At 37.8% G+C, this 18,902-nt stretch overlaps 1 protein-coding gene across 16 annotated transcripts in view; it reads right to left on the reverse strand.

Moving 5' to 3' along the window:
• gab1 (GRB2 associated binding protein 1) overlaps positions 1–18,902 on the reverse strand; it is a 52,056-nt gene that overhangs the window by 11,849 nt on the left and 21,305 nt on the right. For 12 of the 16 annotated variants that reach the window (XM_023957565.1, XM_023957567.1, XM_023957589.1 and 9 more), the window contains exons 3-6: positions 5,467–5,595; positions 3,897–4,062; positions 602–827; positions 341–433 (exon numbers count right to left, since the gene is read on the reverse strand). In XM_023957565.1, the coding sequence (XP_023813333.1) occupies positions 341–433; positions 602–827; positions 3,897–4,062; positions 5,467–5,595 (614 nt within the window). Of the gene's footprint in view, positions 1–340; positions 434–601; positions 828–3,896; positions 4,063–5,466; positions 5,596–16,156; positions 16,260–18,902 lie in introns of those variants that run through there. The other 4 variants (XM_023957582.1, XM_023957590.1, XM_023957585.1 and 1 more) reach the window with 2 other exon arrangements.

Here is an 18,902-nt window from a genome sequence, read left to right on the forward strand (position 1 = left end):
ATTTAAGTAAACTTAGGTCCACCGACAAAATATTACAATCCACACAGTGGCATTAAGCCTTTGTAGCATCATTTCCAAACTATAATAAAGATTTCCACATTTAACTTCACATGATCAGTCATCTTTGACAAAACCACACATTTAAAATCTTTAATAAAGTGATTTATTTTGTTATAATGCTATCATATCAAGGGTAGACTAATACATATTTCAATCCAGAAGTCATTTCACTTTGTACCAGAGCTGTGTGTGAGTTAGTGTTTCAGTATCGGACTGTCTTCTCTACACGTTTGGCACTTCAAACAAGCAGGCAATTCCAGCTGGAGGGCTGGCCACTCACAGACAAGTCTGTGGAGGAACAGTCTTGCTCTCACACTCCTCCAAAAGCAAATACTCCTGGTCTCCCTCCAGTGGAGACTGACACTCCACTGAGCTACACACAACATCCAACAAGGACAAGGAAGAGCAGCAGAGTTGGAAAATTGGAAGAAAAAAAAGACAAAATAAGAGGAAAGGGTCTGTAAACTGCACAGAGGAAGTTGTGAAAGTAAAACAAAAAAACTGAGCATGCATTATTAAAGAACAGGTTAAGTAACCTCACCTGTTGGGTTCAGGTTTTTTGCTCTCACAGTTAGCAAGCCACAAGTAGTCCTGAGGTTCATCTGAACTGGACTGGGAGTTCAGGTGTTGCACGCTCACTGGCTGGTATGGAGGTGGCACACCTGACAGGACTGATGCTGCTGGACCAACATTACCCAGAGCTGCATGTGGAGGCGTGTCAACCACAAGGCCCCCAGTAATGGACTGGTGAGCAGCTTTCGATGCGTCTTGAGGAGGACAGTGAGAGGACAGCGGTTAACAACAATCCTGTTGATGTGCCTGATCATTCTTTGTACTACTTATATGTAAAATAGGTCCCAATTAAAAAAATGAAGGACCACCTATGCTGACATCAGAAAAAAAAAAAAAAAGTAACATCAGACTGAAAAAAACAATTCTATTTTTCAGCATCGGTTGTATGGCTTTAACTCTTTTACACCAGAGCTTTAGCTCCAATGTTCACTACAGTGACTCTTCAACTGTTTACGCAGTTACCACAATTCTAACGGATTCTGAAGCGGAAGAAAGCAGCTTAGTGCTAATATGCAACCTTTTTCGGTTAGAAATGTGTTGCATATTGGTGCATAGCCAATATGAAAAGCCGCTTTCTCCACGTCAGATTCAGCTCATTTATGTTGATCGTGTAAACTGTCAAAGACTTACAGTTTGCCAAAGAGCGCGGTATTTAGGTTTTGCAGGCAACCTCTCCGGTGTTAAAGGGTTCAAGCTGGCTGCTGTGTGTTCATCATGCATACACGGGTTGGTTTGCACAAATAACATGGAGGTTGCTGCCATGAGTCCATTTTTTAAAATGTTTTTAAGCATGTAAGTAATTAATAAAATAAAAAAAAACTAACCAATTGGAATTGGAAACTTCATCTGCAATCAAAAAACAAGTTTTTTCTACAAAAAAATAAAAGTAGGTAAATATGGATATCGTGAACTGCAAATCCTATTAAAAACCGTCGAGGACGAACTTCTATTGTAGGCTTGTGATGTCCACTGACACAGTACAGGTCATGTAGCAAACATGTGATACTAACCACAAAATAAATAGAAAGCCGTGTTTGCAAATGCCAACTTTGGCAGGGTAAAGGTCTAAAAGAGTTTGGTGGAGGGGTTTCCTAGCAACCAAACCCAACACAACACTCCAGTCTTTTCAGACTATTTTAGCGGCATAAATAATCATTTGATCTTTCCTGCATGCAACTATTTTTATTTGGTCCTGCAGGTAAACACCCCATGCACAGAGAGAAACTTTCACTCATTCCCTCTCCTTAAATTGAACTGCCTCACTTCTTCCTTGTGCTTCGGATATTATTTTTATTCCTTCTGTTTTATCGTTCTTTCTTCTTTTGCAAAGCCAACCTGGTCCTGGAATCTGCTCCCTTATTATACAAAACTTTCTGATTCAGATTTTTCATTTTTTGGGGTGAAACTAAAATGTCAGAGGACCAAATGTGAGACCATGTGTTCAGTTGATAATGCTTAAATTGAAAAAGCAAAAAGACAATGACCAAACACAAGTAAAAGCACTGCAAAATGAAGGAAAATAAAGAGGGATTATGCTACAGAACAGTCAAAAGTCTTTACCATGACATGAAACACTGGCATTTGTAGATTGTTGGGATATTTGGCCTGTATGTTTTGTTGTTTTTCTTCCCACACTAGATAAATACAGTTCCTCACCAAGGTCTGTGCTTTGTAACAGGGAGAGTTACCATATTTCCAATCTTTTAAAAAAAATGTCTGCTTGAGTTGTTCTCCTAAAATGTGAACAAAGATGACTGCTTATAATCCAAGCAATCCTATTTTTTGTTGTAAAACAAAAGCAGTTTTGAGTTAATAAAAACATTTCTAGTCAATTCCGGCACTTGTGTTCGCTCCTTTTTGCTATTTAGGTTTTGTGTAAGAATCTGCAGAGAAAAAAAAGGGGGGAATGCTTTTTTTATGTGTGTGAAAGTACTAATCTATACCACCTACACCATCTCTGAGAGCTTCCATTCCTCCAGCTTTCCTAATGTTCCTTCCTCTAATATCTGCTCGGCTCTGAAGCGCTCTGCGTGTAGTGTGGCCACACATTACAGAGGAGTGGGAGCTGGGTCTCACACACAGAGAAGTGCAAACAGAAAGAGAGCCAAGGACATTCTTTTACAATAACAGCCAAAGAGGCCTATCTGAAAAAAAAAATATGTCTCAATTTTTATCCTTGAAAAGTCTGTTAGCTTGTGCGTCTTTAAAGAGCCAATATGAAAAATTCTGTTCAAGAGGAGCTCAATGTTAGTATTTTTTTCCTGAACTTGAGGCATAGCTGCTGCAAGGATGACAGAGCACCATAACCAATGAGTCACTTGACAACTTTGACAAGTGTCCTCTTCTAAAAAGAACCTGTGCAGTCCCTTATGTCAAACCTCACTTAAAAGCTGATGCATTTTACTGCTAAGGAGCAAGAGAAATTGGAACTAGAAGAAAAAAAGGGCTGAAAGACTTATAAAGTACTTGGGGCTTTGATTATGCTAATAGCAAACAGAAAATATTTACAACTTTTATAGCAGAACTTGGAAATATTCAGCAGTGGCTCATTAACTCATACATGTTAATGGACAACAACAGAACTATGATTATATTTACCAATAAAAATAAAATAGCTAAAATGTCATCCATCTGGTGGGTTCCTAGGAGAAGTGGAGCTTGACTGTGTGGAGGAGTTCAAGGATCTCATATCACTGGACATATAGGTCTCCTTAAAAAAACATGTTCAAAGCACCAGCAAACTAAAGTCGGATTTTTAAAACTTTAGATTCATTTTCACATAAAGACTTTTGTATTACGATTTTTGCCCTATACTACAGACAATTAAAAGACGAAAAATGCTTGTTACAGTGCTCTTTGTGTATGCATTTTACCAAAAACTAACAAAAGGCCTGGTGCAGGATGGTAAGAAGTATTGTCAAACAACAACTTTTGAATAAAAAACTGTTGCTGAGGAGATTTCAAGTTTAGAGCAGCGAGTTATTAATTTCCCATAAATAAATAAATCCTGAAAGCTAAATGGAAAAAAAAATGTCATGTTGCTCTTTAACTCACATTACAAATGGTTAGGGAGTCGTTTTGACTTTTAAGTTTTTTTTTGGCTGATTAATAAAATAGCTAATGTTAAAACATTGTTTCTGCTTAACAATAATCAGTTTTGTTTACTGTAGAGTATTCAACTTCCCTGAAACGAACATTGACACAACAGTAACAGGACTTGTAATTGTTAGGAGTACAATAACGACTTATGGGGCAACGCTTACCATCGTCAGTGGGGTTAAAACCACAGATGTCACAGATGTGGCGAACCCACTTGTTCATTTCTTCCTCAGTGTCAGCCACCAGGTAAAAGACACGGTCGATGGTCTTAATGTCGAAAATGAAGCTGTGCTCCAAATCCTTCTTGCTAAACGTCAGCCCAGCATCAACCTAGGGTGAGACGTCAACAGAGTTTGTCTTACAACATAGTGGTTCAGTATCAAGGTGACTGAGTTTGATCTGTGTTAATAACAAAAAATACAGTTTGGTGAACAAGTCTTGGTTTTTTTGCCTGTTCGTTTAAGAGACTTAATTGTTTTTATGCTTTCAGTGGCCTTGCCCTGAACTCTGAGCTCTTACAGGCACACACCTCTCTCCCAGTCCCTTGGGTCAGCTAATCAGCTGCTCCTGGACATAGCAAAGGGCAACACTTACACTTCCTCCTTAAGCCTAATTCAGAAAGAAAAAAAAACAGAACTGCCCCCAGACTGTTTTTTAACACGTGCTAAAATAATGATTTTATCATTTTCATTTACTGTTTCAAAATTGTTTTTAAATTGTATGCAAGTGGTTTTACTTGAGTTTTTTAATTTTTTTGGGGGTTGTTTACTTTACCATGATGTTTTGTAGAGCTTCCCAAGTAACCATGAACCATTTTAACTACCATCACTTGTCAGAGATTCTCACTGGTTTTTGTGCATTTTAGGCATTGTGATATAACATCTTCCAGAAACTTTCTGACTCAGACTCTATTCTTGTTTTTCTAGGAGTCCTTTTCATTATGTTCAGGTACTAAGTCACTGCTAAGAAATGGTATTTAAAAAAAGTGGAGTGAGAAAACATGATTAGAATTAAAAACTACCCAGTGGTTAATACATTTTGCTGTTTGTTTTTACTATTTTCTTTTTACTTGAAATATTTTAGAATGATGAACTTAGTTCTGGATGATGCAACTATTGATTTTTTTTAAAATAAATGTTTAATTATTTCGTGTGTGCCAATTCTTTTGGTCCTCAATATTACATGAAAAGGTAACTGAATGAATAGAACATATAAATAATAATCATACTGTAAACAACTTTATAATGGCTAAAAGTAAAGATTTCCCTACATTTCTTGGAAGTTTTCCTTCTGTTTTCCCCCCCTCATTCTTCATCCATAAAACATTTAGCCACACAATTAAACTTTGAATAAATTAGGCTTTACTGTTGCAATTTTAGTTTTTTGAGTCATTTCTAAGTCATAGTGATTATATTGTGTATTATTTAGCTTAGTTAATTGATACTATATCTCTGGTTAAGTCCGAATCAACCCTTCACCCCACCCCCAGTTATACAAACAGCCTTACCTACCAAGTTATACTGAAGTTCCCAAGAAGTGTTCATTTTCACAAATATAATGGCTTACATAAATGTAAAAAAATGTGGAATGAACTATAAAGCTAGACTAGCAGGCTTTAAACAAACCCTCATTTAAGAAAGAAAAGAAAAAGAACGTAGCAAGTATCTCCACTGCATCTACAGCAAAACTGTCACAACACAAATCGAGTGTTTCCCATGGAACAAGGAGTAATACCTGCTCACACAAGTTGAGATCTATTACACGAATAGGCTTCTTGGTGTGGTCATTCTTGTAATACTCCAAGACGTCTGGGTCGCCTGTTAGACGGCCACTGCGAAGAACAAACCATCGCTTCTTCCATGCCTGCAGGGTAAGCACAAAAATGAGGCCAAAGGTTATACGCATGTTCTCACACTGACTGTTTCATTCCCAGATGACCACAAGCTGACCAAAAGCTTTATTTATGTCATTTTCACTCCGTGTATCCCGGGAGGGCTTTTGTTTCTGTGTGCACTTAAATTTTAGCAGCGCTACCCTTTCTATGGAGTGGCGAGAGCCAGAGGACAGAAGCCTGAAGCAGAAATATATATCTGGGATTTTCAGAACAAAAGCTTTGTTCAAAAGATTTCAGCGACCTAATATATAAAGAAAAGCCGGCCATCAAGTGATTTATTTTGTTTTTCATTCTACTTTATAGACTGAAGAGAAGCTAATAGAAAAAGCTAACTGAAAAAAAAGGCAACAAAAAAAAAGAAAAAAAGCTGCGATTTTGAGCTTCACATACAGAATTCAGGGAGTATTTTCAACAGAAAACCTCAGAATACATCAGCGGTGTTCTATAAAATGAGAATAAAAAAAACTTCTGTTTTTATTTCAACAAAACAAAAAGGTGCAACAATTACCAGTAAAAGCAGACAGTTGAAACAGAGTGCATTAAATTTGAAATTGAATCATTGCACTGCTAAATCATTTGCAGTGCCACAAAGCTGATAAATGAACTAAAACAAGATTCTTCAAGAACTTGTGAAAACTGCAACAGTAAAGGTAAGCAAAAGTCTACAGAACCTCCACCTGGTTTTCCTAGGCTGTTTCTAAATAAAATTCGGATTTCCCCCTGTCTGCTGGGTTAGCATCTAACTGATAGGCAATAAAGCAATGGTTGAAGAAAGACAGTGGGTGTGTTAAGGGAACCTCTCTCTTCTGTATAAGACAAAGTGATCTTGGATCTTGTTACCCTGTGGGGAGCAGAAGGACCAAGATCTTAGGTTACAGAGAGGCCAGGCCCGCCCAGTGCGAGTGTGTTGACAGCTGAGAAAGTAGTTCATGCTCAGAACTGAGGCAGGAGAGACAGTAAACATGTTGATCTCATGCATGCAAAGCAAACATAAAATGAAAAGAAATAATTACAACAAATCATTATGGATAAAACTATAAGATTTTATAAGAAAAAAAAAAAAAAAAAGAGTTAAGTCTGTCTTAAATTCAATGTTAGGTGATAATTCGTCTAATAATAATGCATAATCCCCTGCATTTCCAAAAGATTTCCGACAGCAGGCTATCCCGTAGAATGTAATGTGCTATGCATGCATGCTGTATTAAGTCCATATGAACTGAGGGAATCAGAGGCCAACATTCATTTTTTCATCACCCAAAAGAAGGAAGTGGGGATGTTCATGAGAACACACAACCTTCTGTAGATAAGTCTTTAGCAAAGCTCAAATAACATCAAGTTGAGAAGTAAATCCATTTTCTCCTGCAATTTCTAAAATATTTAAAAACCCACAGCAAGAATTAATATTTTACTCCAGGAATCCAAAATACACAATCAGACATTTTATTGGACATGTGGAGTCACCCAATAAGGCCAAAGATATTTAAAACATCTAAAAAAGAAAAAGCAAGCAAATATAATTGCACTAGGATTTTTATAAATACAGTCTTACTCCAGTGTTAAGTCAGAAAAGACAACTTGATTAGGAACTTGATTACATACCTCTTGTCAGTGCTCAAGAAGAATATGTTTAGACATTTAGTCCTGTTTTTTGGGTTGTATATTCCATTAAAGGCAGCACTCACTTGAATCAACATAATTTAAACAAAGTATCACTGTAGAACTCACATCTTCACTTCAGCCTTTCTTGATACCTAAAATTCTGAACAATAATAGAGATGTCAGCCACAAAACCGGATGGGGAATGGGACAGCTTAGGACGATCCTGAACCAGAATGGGGAGGGCTCCCGACATAACGGCTACGCCTGCCAGCCCCTCTTTATCCCTACCCGCCTTTTCTTTAAGTATGTCCTCTGATAGGATGAGACGCGGGAAGACACCCCCTCTCCGTTTGCCCACCCTAGTTCAACAGCCAAAATGGGACAGACAGTGAGTGGTATTGAGGGGCATGCTAAGATGATGACAGAGACAGAGGGGCTGGGGGACTTGAAAAGAGATGCCAACAGAGCGAGTCATACTACTGTCAGAGGCCTCTTCACCAAATATCACTGGAGATTCCGAAAGTTTTGGATGGAGCTGTGCTACAACTATGCCGAATTAAGCAAAGACAAACATCCAGATAGAATAATACTGTACAAGAGATACTGTAAGCATGCACTTGTCCACATGGCGTACAACAAGAAACATTAAAGCCTAATTTATGTCTAATAACTGGAAAAAGTATTGTTGTGAGCCATAAAAATGAAGTTTAAGCAGAATCAATTTGTTTTTTTTGTTAACAAAAAGTAAGTCAACAATTAATTTAACTATTTTTATTTTTTTTCAAAATTTATGTTATTGTTGCACTGCTTAAATGTTCTCAAAAATACAAAGAAAAAAGAATTACACTTTTAGTTTAACTGTTATTAAAAGAATAAACCATCCAACCTGAAACCAGGCTGCATTTTGAATGGTTAACTTAATAGAAACACAACAAATCTATCTTTTTTTTTCTTTAAAAAAAAAAAACCTATTAGGAAGAGTTGAATCAATTTTTAAACTTAGGCAATGGTAACAAATAAAACTGCCAACACACAACAAGGAGGCAATGGCATCGGCAGACTTTTCAAGATTAGCCACCGCCGCCAGATTTTTTAGATAATCGTTGGCATGGTCATGAATGTAGACGGCAGCAGTCAGGCGGTTGTCAATCAGGAGGAGATGACATCATTACAAAATTTGGCGGCCACCTTTGATTGGATGATATCTAAATGTCTCTGGATGGCAGCCGTCCATACGATGTGCCACTATTTGCCATCTTGTGCATTGCTCATATGAGTAGTCCAGCACTCAATGTTCCGTCTTCTTTGTATTCTTCTCAGCATCAACCACATTTCAATAAGACACAGGTTTCAGAGTTGCAGCGGTGTTATCATATTATGTGCAGGACCTAAAGTCGCCAGGATCACTAGATTGATGTCTGGTCATAGCCGTCCCCCAGGACACGTCAACATCCCCTATCAAGCGCTCGCGCTGCTAGCGATTCTAACAATTGGTAGCAGCAGATTTCTAACAATTGGCCGGCAGCAGTGGGACGGCAGCGCAGGGGCAGGGGGATGGTGGAGGGTGGCAGTCTGAAATAGGTCAACCATCATACAATTTTGGGGACTTTGGAGACCTCCTATCAGTCAGTTATTGCGCTGCTGCCTTCCTGACACCCGCCCGTCACTGGACTGCCACTGAGCAACCTTGAAATGTGCTCAGGCGACCACTGACCAGTGTCAAAAAAAACGTCTGCTTGCCGTAAAATGTTCACTTTTTCTTAAAACCTCGATGACTACCATCTCCCAATTACAAATGCTGCAGTGTGGCCACCTGCCAATTCGCTGAAAAGCTTGCATTTAGATTGCTGCGCTATGGCATTTTACGATATGTGATCATAGTCTTATTAGGATTCAAGAGGCTGAGAAGACACCAGATGTCAATCAAAAATCATAACCAATGTGACCCACCAAAAGCTAAAGTTGAGGAGGTTTGTGTCGTCAGTATTGATCAAATTTTCCCTCATCAATGTGGGAATGGTCATCCAAAAACCATCTGAAGTACTTTGACTAACAAGAGAGATTCATTTATGTTTTTACTTTTGATCAAATTTTTACCTGTAAACTAATTATGAAAAGGTTGAACTTTTCTAGCATACACAAATGTGAGGTAATACAATGTGATCATCTGAAACAAAAGGCAGAAAATCAACATCAAACTCTAGATGCCTCAATTTGCACAACAATTTGTGAAAGTATACTAAAAGAAGAGTTTTAAAAAATTGGTTTGGTAGGATTTCTATGAATACTTATTCATTCATCTTCTAAACCCTTTTTGTCCCTTTTGGGGTCATGGGGCTGCCGGAGCCTATGAATATTATTTAGCATAAAACAGGATCATTCTCTTTTCCAATGTGTATGTAAAAAAATAAATTAAAAAAAAACTAGCCATGCCGTGCGCACAAAAAAAGACTTTAAAAAGATGCACTCATTTGGTCAATTCTAAATAAAACACATTGGCAGAAACACAAGCTTTTTTTTTTTTTTTTTTTTTTCAGCTGAAAATGGGTGTTTAGATTGAACAAAGCAGACTTACAGATATATGTCTATATAGATATGCATTTTTCTTGTTCATGGGCTGCACGGTGGCGCAGTGGTTAGCGCTCTTGCCTCACAGCAAGAAGGCCCCCGGTTCAAGTCCCGGCTGGGGGACATGAAAAACACAACATCAATGGGGGACCTTTCTGTGTGGAGTTTGCATGTTCTCCCCGTGCATGTGTGGGTTTTCTCCGGGATCTCCGGCTTCCTCCCACCGTCCAAAAACATGCTACATAGGTTGATTGGCAACTCTAAATTGTCCATAGGTGTGAGTGTGAGTGTGAGAGTGAGTGGATGTGTGATAAAGGATATTCCACCCTGTGACAGACTGGCGACCAGTCCAGGGTATCCCTTGCTTACGCCCAAGTGGCCGGGATAGGCTCCGGCAACCCCGTGACCCCGAAAGGGAATAAACGGTTAAGAAGATGAATGAATGAATGAATGAATGAATGAATGAATGAATGAATGAATGAATGAATGAATGAATGAATGAATTTTTCTTGTTCATGTGTCAAAAAAGCAAAAAAAGCATTGGTGGTTGCTTTGCACCTTAAGATGTTGAGATGTTAAGAAGTTACAGCTCAACCCTCCAACTCAAGTCCATAGTACAGAAGTTAAGAAGTCCCAAAGTTTTTTACTTTAGGATCAGAAACTTATCAACTGATTATGAACATCTGTTCACAGATGGTGGTCCACAGGCATGCACATCTGTTATGGAAGTCCCCGCTCCTTATGGCAGGCAGATGACGTTTGTTGACCAGCCTCATTTAGCCATAGGCCAGCCACTCTTACTTGTGCGTTAATTGTGCGTTCTGAGGCTCAAGGAAGTAAAAATAGAAGTTTAGCGAGAATCCTAGTCATGCCCTGCAAACAAAGACGACTTATACAAGTTGCAGCACTAAACAGAGGAGCTTTTGTCTCCCCTCCTTCTCCCTCAGCATACCTCGTCACCAAGGCCATGAGTGCTAAAATCTCTGACGTTCATGGCACTCTTTTAGAAACGTCTTTATTCGATCAGTTTTAGCTACCTAGTAGTAAGAACAAGGAATGTTATTGAGTGGTATTACGCATTTGCTGACCACATTTTTGTCGAATTGCAGCATCACTGAAATAGCATTTTTTCCCCATCTTTGTCATGTTACAGACAAACTGAACTGTGTACCGGTAATATGCGTCAGTTTGTCAACACCTTTTTAATCACATTTGGGGGCTTTGTCCTTTAACTAGCCTCTTAATGCATAATAACAAGTGTAAACTACTGGCACTAAACAGCATAAACAAACAGAGGAGGAGGATAACTGCATTGGCACTCCTGCACTGCTACCTTTTTTAAAGTGACTTCATTTCCAAGCAATCTTTTTACATATTCAAATCAGAAAAAACTGCATATGTAAATTAAATAAACCTACCTAAACTGCATGGAAATTAAATACTTTGTTTTTTATATGTTAAAGTGGAGCTGGAAAGCTGAAACAGTTGATTAACAAAGTGAAACCCCCCTTAAAAATGGTACTTGTTGCTGTTTGGTAGACAAAAAAATGGCAGCAATGTATGTCATTATCAAAATTTTGCGCTACCTCAGCTTCCTTCCATACATGTTGACCCTGATTTTTTAACACTCCATCCTTTGCTGTGTGTTGTTTTTTTTTCTGAGGAACAAACAGATAATTTGTCCTAGTCAGAATGAGTCAGTGCAGCTGGGGTGCAGGTCATTTAACACAGCCCACTCAGATGGGACAGATGGCTCAGCCAGTCGCACGCTGATACAGATCTAATCTAATGCTATCACTTAGTACTTCAAAAGAAGAGCCAGGGAGCGAGAGATCATTTTACTGCAATCTAGAGTAAAGGTAAATGATGCAGAAACTGCAAAACTTAACAAATTCACCAATATACATAAAAAATGTGTCTTTTGGGAAAAAAAATATTGATATTAATTTAACCGACACTCAAAGTTCAAAACTGTTCAAAATATGCTGACTGATGATGATGTGCAACTCGTTGCTTTTACACAGCCTTTTCTGTAACACTGCCATATCCTCTTTTATCCCAGCGCAGTGTGAAAGAAAACTGTGGCAGTTTGCAGTCACATTCTTTACTGCCTCTTTATGGTCTGTGTATGCGGGGCTCTTCAACTAAATTGTAAAGCCGTCCAGTTGGAAAAAATTTTTTGAAGTTAAGGTCCGGAAAGAAAGAAAAAAGATGTCTACATAGTTAGTGTAATACATTTTTAAGTAGCTGATGATTGGTGGCACATCTGCATGTAATTAATATCCAACTCTCACTTCAAATTAATTTAGTACAATTTTGAACTTTTTGACAGTATTGAATGTCACGTAACATAAAACACGTGAAACTGTGCGCCACACACACACACTCACGCACACACAACAGAAACACTCCCAGGACAACTGCCGACATCACAAAAAAAAACAGATGAACGCAGGATCCACTAGTCTTCATTAGCATCTTCCACAAATCAAACACGCCCCCTGAAGAATTTACATTCAGAGTTTTTCAATCTATAAGGGCAGCATTTCAAAACTAGAAAATTCCTGCTTAATTCAGCCTTTCTGTAAGAAAAATTTCCTAAAAGTCCTTTTTACCAGCTTCCTCCGTTCAGAAACGACTTCAGCAGGTCGTCAACTTTATTTGATTGAATCTTCTTTGTCTGTCAAATATTTGCGGCTGGTTTAAACTTAGACTTTGTGATAAATATTTTCCCTTCATGTAAAAGTGGAGGCTAACAACAGGATGCCAAATTCAGCTGTGTCCAACATTTAAGGTGCGAAGGATAAATAAAGCAAAATAAAACGACACAACCGTCGTAAACTGGTATTTTCTAAATATAATAGAAACATGAATCCATCGAGTCGGCATCTTTATTATTGTGAGATTATGTGAAACATTCGAAGGTCAGTCACCACACATTATGCAGAGCAACTTGGTATGTGGAAACAATCGTCTCAATAAATCCATATGTTGAGGAAAACTTATGGTTTTGTCTGTAAACAGCAGCTTTATGTTTCTTTGGAGTTGAAGGCTCTTCTTCAGTTTCCTCACTGGCTCTATCCTCCCCAAAGAAACTTCCCAAACATGTCTTTTTGTTTGGCTTTTGTTCACCTTTGGCTTTAGGCTCATAACACTTGGCTTGCGCTCCGAGCAACAACCGCTTTATGTCATGCGACGCGTCAAGACAGGCAGATGGGATGAACAAAATCTGGTAGTTTTCCAAAATAAAACGTACATCTGAATCAGAAAATAAAAAAGCGTAAAGAAGCAAAGTCAGCCATTTTTTTTTTATCCTGTCTGGGGCCCTCGGACAGGTACAGGTTGGAGATCCCTGATCTAATGGGATTAGACGGCACATCAAAAAACGACGAATTGGGGACACATGAAACGTCAAAAAGTGACGTGGAGTGGGACCAGAAAATACGTCCATATATAACGAGTTGGGAGTGAGAATGTGTTGGTTGCAAGGACCACAAAAGTTGCACCATTTGAAATAGAGGGGCCCATCGTATTAGTTTTGCATCAAGTTCGGATGCGGGTCTGGATGACCCACGGTCTGCTAGTTAATGCTCCTGGTGTGGTGCTTATAACAGTGGTGTTGCAGACATTGACAATTGACATTTTCTTTGTTAAACGGTTGATGAGGGGGTATAGCTTAAAATACTTTTGATCCCAAATCGTCTAAAAGTTGTTTTGTCTCAATCGTGGTGATGACCAACATTAATATGAGAATGTTTATTTAGAACAAAAAATTAAAATGACAATTCTTCCCTTTAAAAAAATCTTTTAGTCCATCTTTTTTGTGATGCACAGAATAATAGATTATTCTTAAACTTGAAAATACAACCAATTGATAGCATTGACATCCTGACATACAAATGGATAAGTCAAATGATCACACAAACTGCTTTTTTTATAATTTTTTATTATATGTATTTAACCTGTATTTAACCAGGTAAGTCAATTGAGAACCACTACTCATTTACAAAAACAACTTGGATCTACGAGGCATGCTTATGGACTGTGAGATGAAGCTGGAGTGCCAGGAGACGACCCATAGCCGCGTTTACATGGGCAAAAGTAATCGGAAAGAACGCCTGATCGGAAAGAAAATGCGTCATGTAAACATGCCGTTCGGAATACTCCGCCCCGGATAGACTCGTTCAGATCAAAATTTCTTTCCGATCAAGATAGATGGGTTATACCGATCGTTTATCCGATCGTGGAGCATGTAAACGGTCATTCCGATCGTGTGTCACTACTGCTCTGGTTTACGTCATGCATAGATGGTGTTTTGCTGAGAGAAAGCTTTGGAGAGCATACAGGACCGACCAGCTGCTCTGCAGACGCCCCGTGAAAAGCGCCGCTCCGCTCTCTTTCACCCATCACGGGGGAGATGCGGGGGGGATGCGTGCCCACTGAGGTCTGGACCCGGCACCAGAGCTCTGCGTTTGGGCTCCGGTGCCAGTGGACCGAGTGAACCTCTCTGAGCAGAGCAGCCGGATTTATTCATGTGTTTGAGGGGAGGGTGCTTTGTTTGTTACGTTGAAAGCTTTCCCCCGACAAAATAAAGGCTGATGTTATTCCCAGACATTTACGTGCAGACAAGCTGCAGATTGCAGCGTTTCCCGCATGGTCCTGGATTTTGTGTCCATCAAAAGGCTAATGTTGTTGGCGCGTGTTAGCCTGTCCTAAAACTGGGTTCTTCTTCCAGCTCAGTTCTTCCACAAAAAAAGCACTGACCACACGGATTAAATATAAAATGATGAGCGAACAGGCACTTCATAATATTCATAACATTAATAAAAGCCCGTTTGGAAGATCGCCTCTTTTACCGAGCTGCTGCATAAATATATGTGACAGCAAAGGTTTGTTTACAACGGGACACATTTTCCTTCCGGTATTTTCGACACTACTGCGCATGCCCAAATGATTTATTCCGACCGAAAGTGTGACCCATGTGAACGTTTCTTCTAATCTGAAAAAGGTTTTCTGATCCCATGTGCACGGGTGAATTTTAACCCGACCATTGATCCGATCAAGATATTCTGCCCATCTAACCGCGGCTGTTGTCACGGGGAGAACATGCAAACCGCACACAGAAAAAACCCAGCTGGGATTTAAAACAGGGCCTTCTCACTGTGAGGGCTTGATTGCCAACCACCTCACCACCGTGCAGCTTATACAGAAGGCTAGCAATAAATATTCACCATAAGTATAGCTGCAATTCAAGAGCCCTGTCTGCAGTATTATTGTCGACTACAATGAATTTTAAGTTTCAAAATTTGGGTGATAAGTACAAACATTCCTTTTCCACAAGTATTTCATTATTTGAATCTTGGATATTAAAAGTTGCAGGTAGTATATGCAAACTACTATGGATTACCTAGAGCTCCAGTTGTAAGTGTGTTGAAGAAAAGAAAATGTGCAAATAACAGCCATCATATGCTGCGATTGCACATACCAACATCCTACACAACAGTGACGGGAGTTGCAAACCATGACTTCTTTATATGGTGTGAAAAGACCGTCTCGCTAAGAATTTAATGCTGATGTTGGATCAGTAAAATAGTCAAGTGCACAGTGAATGTGAAGAGAGGAGCAGTGACATGCTTTTTTTTAACTAAACAAAACCTGTGTGAACGTCCCAGATGGTTTTCTCCTCACATAGTTGAATCTGAATGACATCTAAAATTATTCTTACAACAACGATCCAATTCAAGGCTGCACTGCAGATGTTTATAAAGATCTATCTTACTACTGTGTTGCCAACAACAGGTTTCTTGCCAGTTTTTGCAAGAAGGGCAACTTCACATTATTCTTACCATCTGATGTTGATGGAGTAGATTTTAAAAGCCTACAATGACAAATGTAGTCTTTTCTCTGATCACTCTTGTAAATCGCTGCAACTATCTTCACAGATCACATAAACTAACAATAATTATGAAATGCTCCGTGTAAGTTTTTGTTATTAGATTTATTTTAGATCCTTCCATTTTGCAATTAAAATAATTTCTAAGCAGGTCAGAAAAAATTAACTTTTCTCTCTAAATATTATTGACAATTCTTTAATCTCACTTTGTGGTTCCTTAAGAACAAAATGATGTTTATTTATTTCTTCTAAAACTTAACTCCAAGGCACATACATATTTATCACAAATTGAAACTTGTATTGAATTTTTTTTTAAAACTTTAAGTGCAATACTAGCAATTACCTGAAACTTTTTGATACAGAAAAATGTAAAAAAAATTAATCAAATAAAAAATTCAAGAATCACATAAACATCGATTTAATAACCACAAGAAAATGTTCACAAATTATAGAAAAAAAGGTAAGCCTACCATGGGGGTTAAATGCCCGTGTAAAGTGCTTTTCAGTGTGTTTCATTCATTCTTCAAGGTGCAGAGTGTACGAAGGGTGCTCTTGTTTTTGTTTGAACCTTGTAACTTTATCAAGTTGTGCAGTGTTTGAGAGCATCTGCAATTTGTGACCTCTCCCTCTTTTTACTTCCTGATTTGTATAATCAGGTTGCCTCAGACGTTCTGAGAACAGCAACAGCTATACCAAAGGGTGGGACAAGGATAATTCGTGTCCTTTTTTGTGTAACTCCAAATAATCCATTATATTTGTATATGGTAAGAGATAACTTCAGTAATAGGTCAAACAGACGAACAGTAAACCCCTTTTCTTTACAATCAAATTCTTTTTTATTTAAAGTAATGTTCCTACTGTGACATATCTTGTTTAAAATATATATTAAATGATAGTATTTTACACATGGATTGTAATTTACCCTAATTTCACCATTCATGTTGTTCTCTTAGGTGAAGCCGTCAAGCTTCAGAAGTAAAATATCAAAATATTTAAATTAATGCGGGGTTTTTTTTAAACCCCATTTGTTGCGTTTCCCCCGTTACATCCAACTATGACATATTCACAGAATCTGAGACTTTATGCATGTTTAAATTCTCCATATTTCTTTATCCCTCTCAAAACAACATACCAGTGTTTTAGAATTTGTTCCTACTAATACACTTAAGGGTGTGTTTTGACTAAACAGATGGGTGGTGATTGTGTGATGTGAGGTTTTTTTTTTCCAGTCTTGATAAATACCACAGACATTTAGGAAAATAACTTTTTAATTTATCAATTCATCAATTAAAATGAATCAAAAAGGCCTTTGCTAACCACATTCATGGAAGCTCTTTGATAAAAGAAGACTGGACCAAAGCACTTCCTTTACATGCTAAAAAATATACCCTGTCAGGCCACTGTAGATGAAAGGACAACTGGTGGCATTAGTGCTTCCAAACCTACACAAGCAAGATCAAAAGGTCAGAGAAGATTCCTCAATTTTCTTCTCAGGGGATTGGCATCAAGACTAGAAGAGAGTTGGAATATTGTTTTTAAATTAGTAGGTAACTTAGGTGTTCTTCAGTACTTGCTGCTTTGCTGCAATTACAATATTCACTGTAAACTGAAGTCTTCCTAAATTAATTGTGTCTGGATGAATCAATGCAGTCAACTTGGCAAAATTTAAAGAAATATTAACAACATATTGTGAGGTCTTTGTTTATAAGTCATGTTGTTACTACAAAGTTTTACCACTTCATTTACCACATGCTTTACTAATATTATGCAGCCCTACAGCAAACACTTGTCATTAGGTTAAATCAGATATCCATGACAACACTTTGAATCACTAAATCCACCAAATGCAGTGTCTCTGTCTGCATAATTTGTACAAAGTATAAACAATAATTAAATACTTATATGTTATCTAAATGGATTAACTTCTGCAAGTGGTCCACATTTAGTTTTCAGCAGTCATTACACAATGATCTGTTAAATAGTAAGGCAATCATCTCTTTATCCCCAACTACCATATAAGATAAAATGTCCATTATTAAAAAATAATACAGAGTATAAGATTACCACTATTGCGGGTATCCCCAATAATTTTCAGAATCAATTTGATTCGATTCGCCAGAGCTTGGATCATTTTGATTCACGTTTTTTTCTATTCTTTTGATCCATTCAATTCAATTCAATTTTAAATTAAAACGGTTTACACATTTAGAAATATTTGTATAGAAATTCAATAATAATCTTTATATGTTTTAAAGATATTCATATTTAGTCAGCAATGTAGGTTCAGGTTGACCAAGCGTTAGAATTTGCCGTCCAATGGGAGATTCCATTATACGTTAGCATCAAGCTAGCGGACTTTGGCTTAACTGCATTTATGCGTTAGGTCAGCAGAAAAGAAAAGGCATAAAAGATCAATCTCTACTTTAATGGATCGATTATAGATCTATACTGCTTGGATTGATTCAGATCAATTAATCGATTTTATCAACCCAGCCCTATTACAACACTAACTTATTTGTGATATTCATAGTTGCAATATAAATTGCATTTCAATCTGTCCACAGTATAGCCAAGCTTCCAATTCAACTACTGCTCTTGTATTTAAAAAGAAAAGAGCAAATCTGACACACAACACAAGACCCCTTTTTATGCAAGCATCTCTTCTTCCCACACAGGTCAGAAACATCTCTGGGAACCTCAAATCTCAGCCCATTTAAAGGAAACAAAGCTTAAAATCCAGAATTCTTCTAATGCACTAAATGCAATGAGCTATTTTAGTCACATGGGTATTTATGCAATAGTTTACATTTATCAAGCACAACTCCTAAATCCCAACAAGCATCAACAATGTTTAGAATCTGCTTCTCTTCTATAGTCATACATCTCCAATTTAGAAAACCAGACCCTATTTTTTTAATAGGTTATATTTGTTACTTTATTGTGATATTAGCCTTCCTTTTGAAATGTTTTAAAATGTTAGAATCTCAACCAAATGGTTAAACTAGTGGACAGTAGCTATTTTTTAATTTTCTTGTATAAATCACGCGAGTTCGAAACCAAGAGATCAGTTAAGTTAAAGAAGCTTCACCAATTATATTTTCAAATGGTAGAAACAAACAAAAAAGTTGCTCTTTAAAACCAGAGGTCAGAAATACGCTGTTCCCTTGTGCCTCAGTCAGAGATAATTAGAGGTTTTTTAGTTAAATGCAAGTTGAT

This window comes from Oryzias latipes, chromosome 1, assembly GCF_002234675.1.
Source record: "Oryzias latipes chromosome 1, ASM223467v1".
NCBI lineage: Eukaryota > Metazoa > Chordata > Actinopteri > Beloniformes > Adrianichthyidae > Oryzias > Oryzias latipes.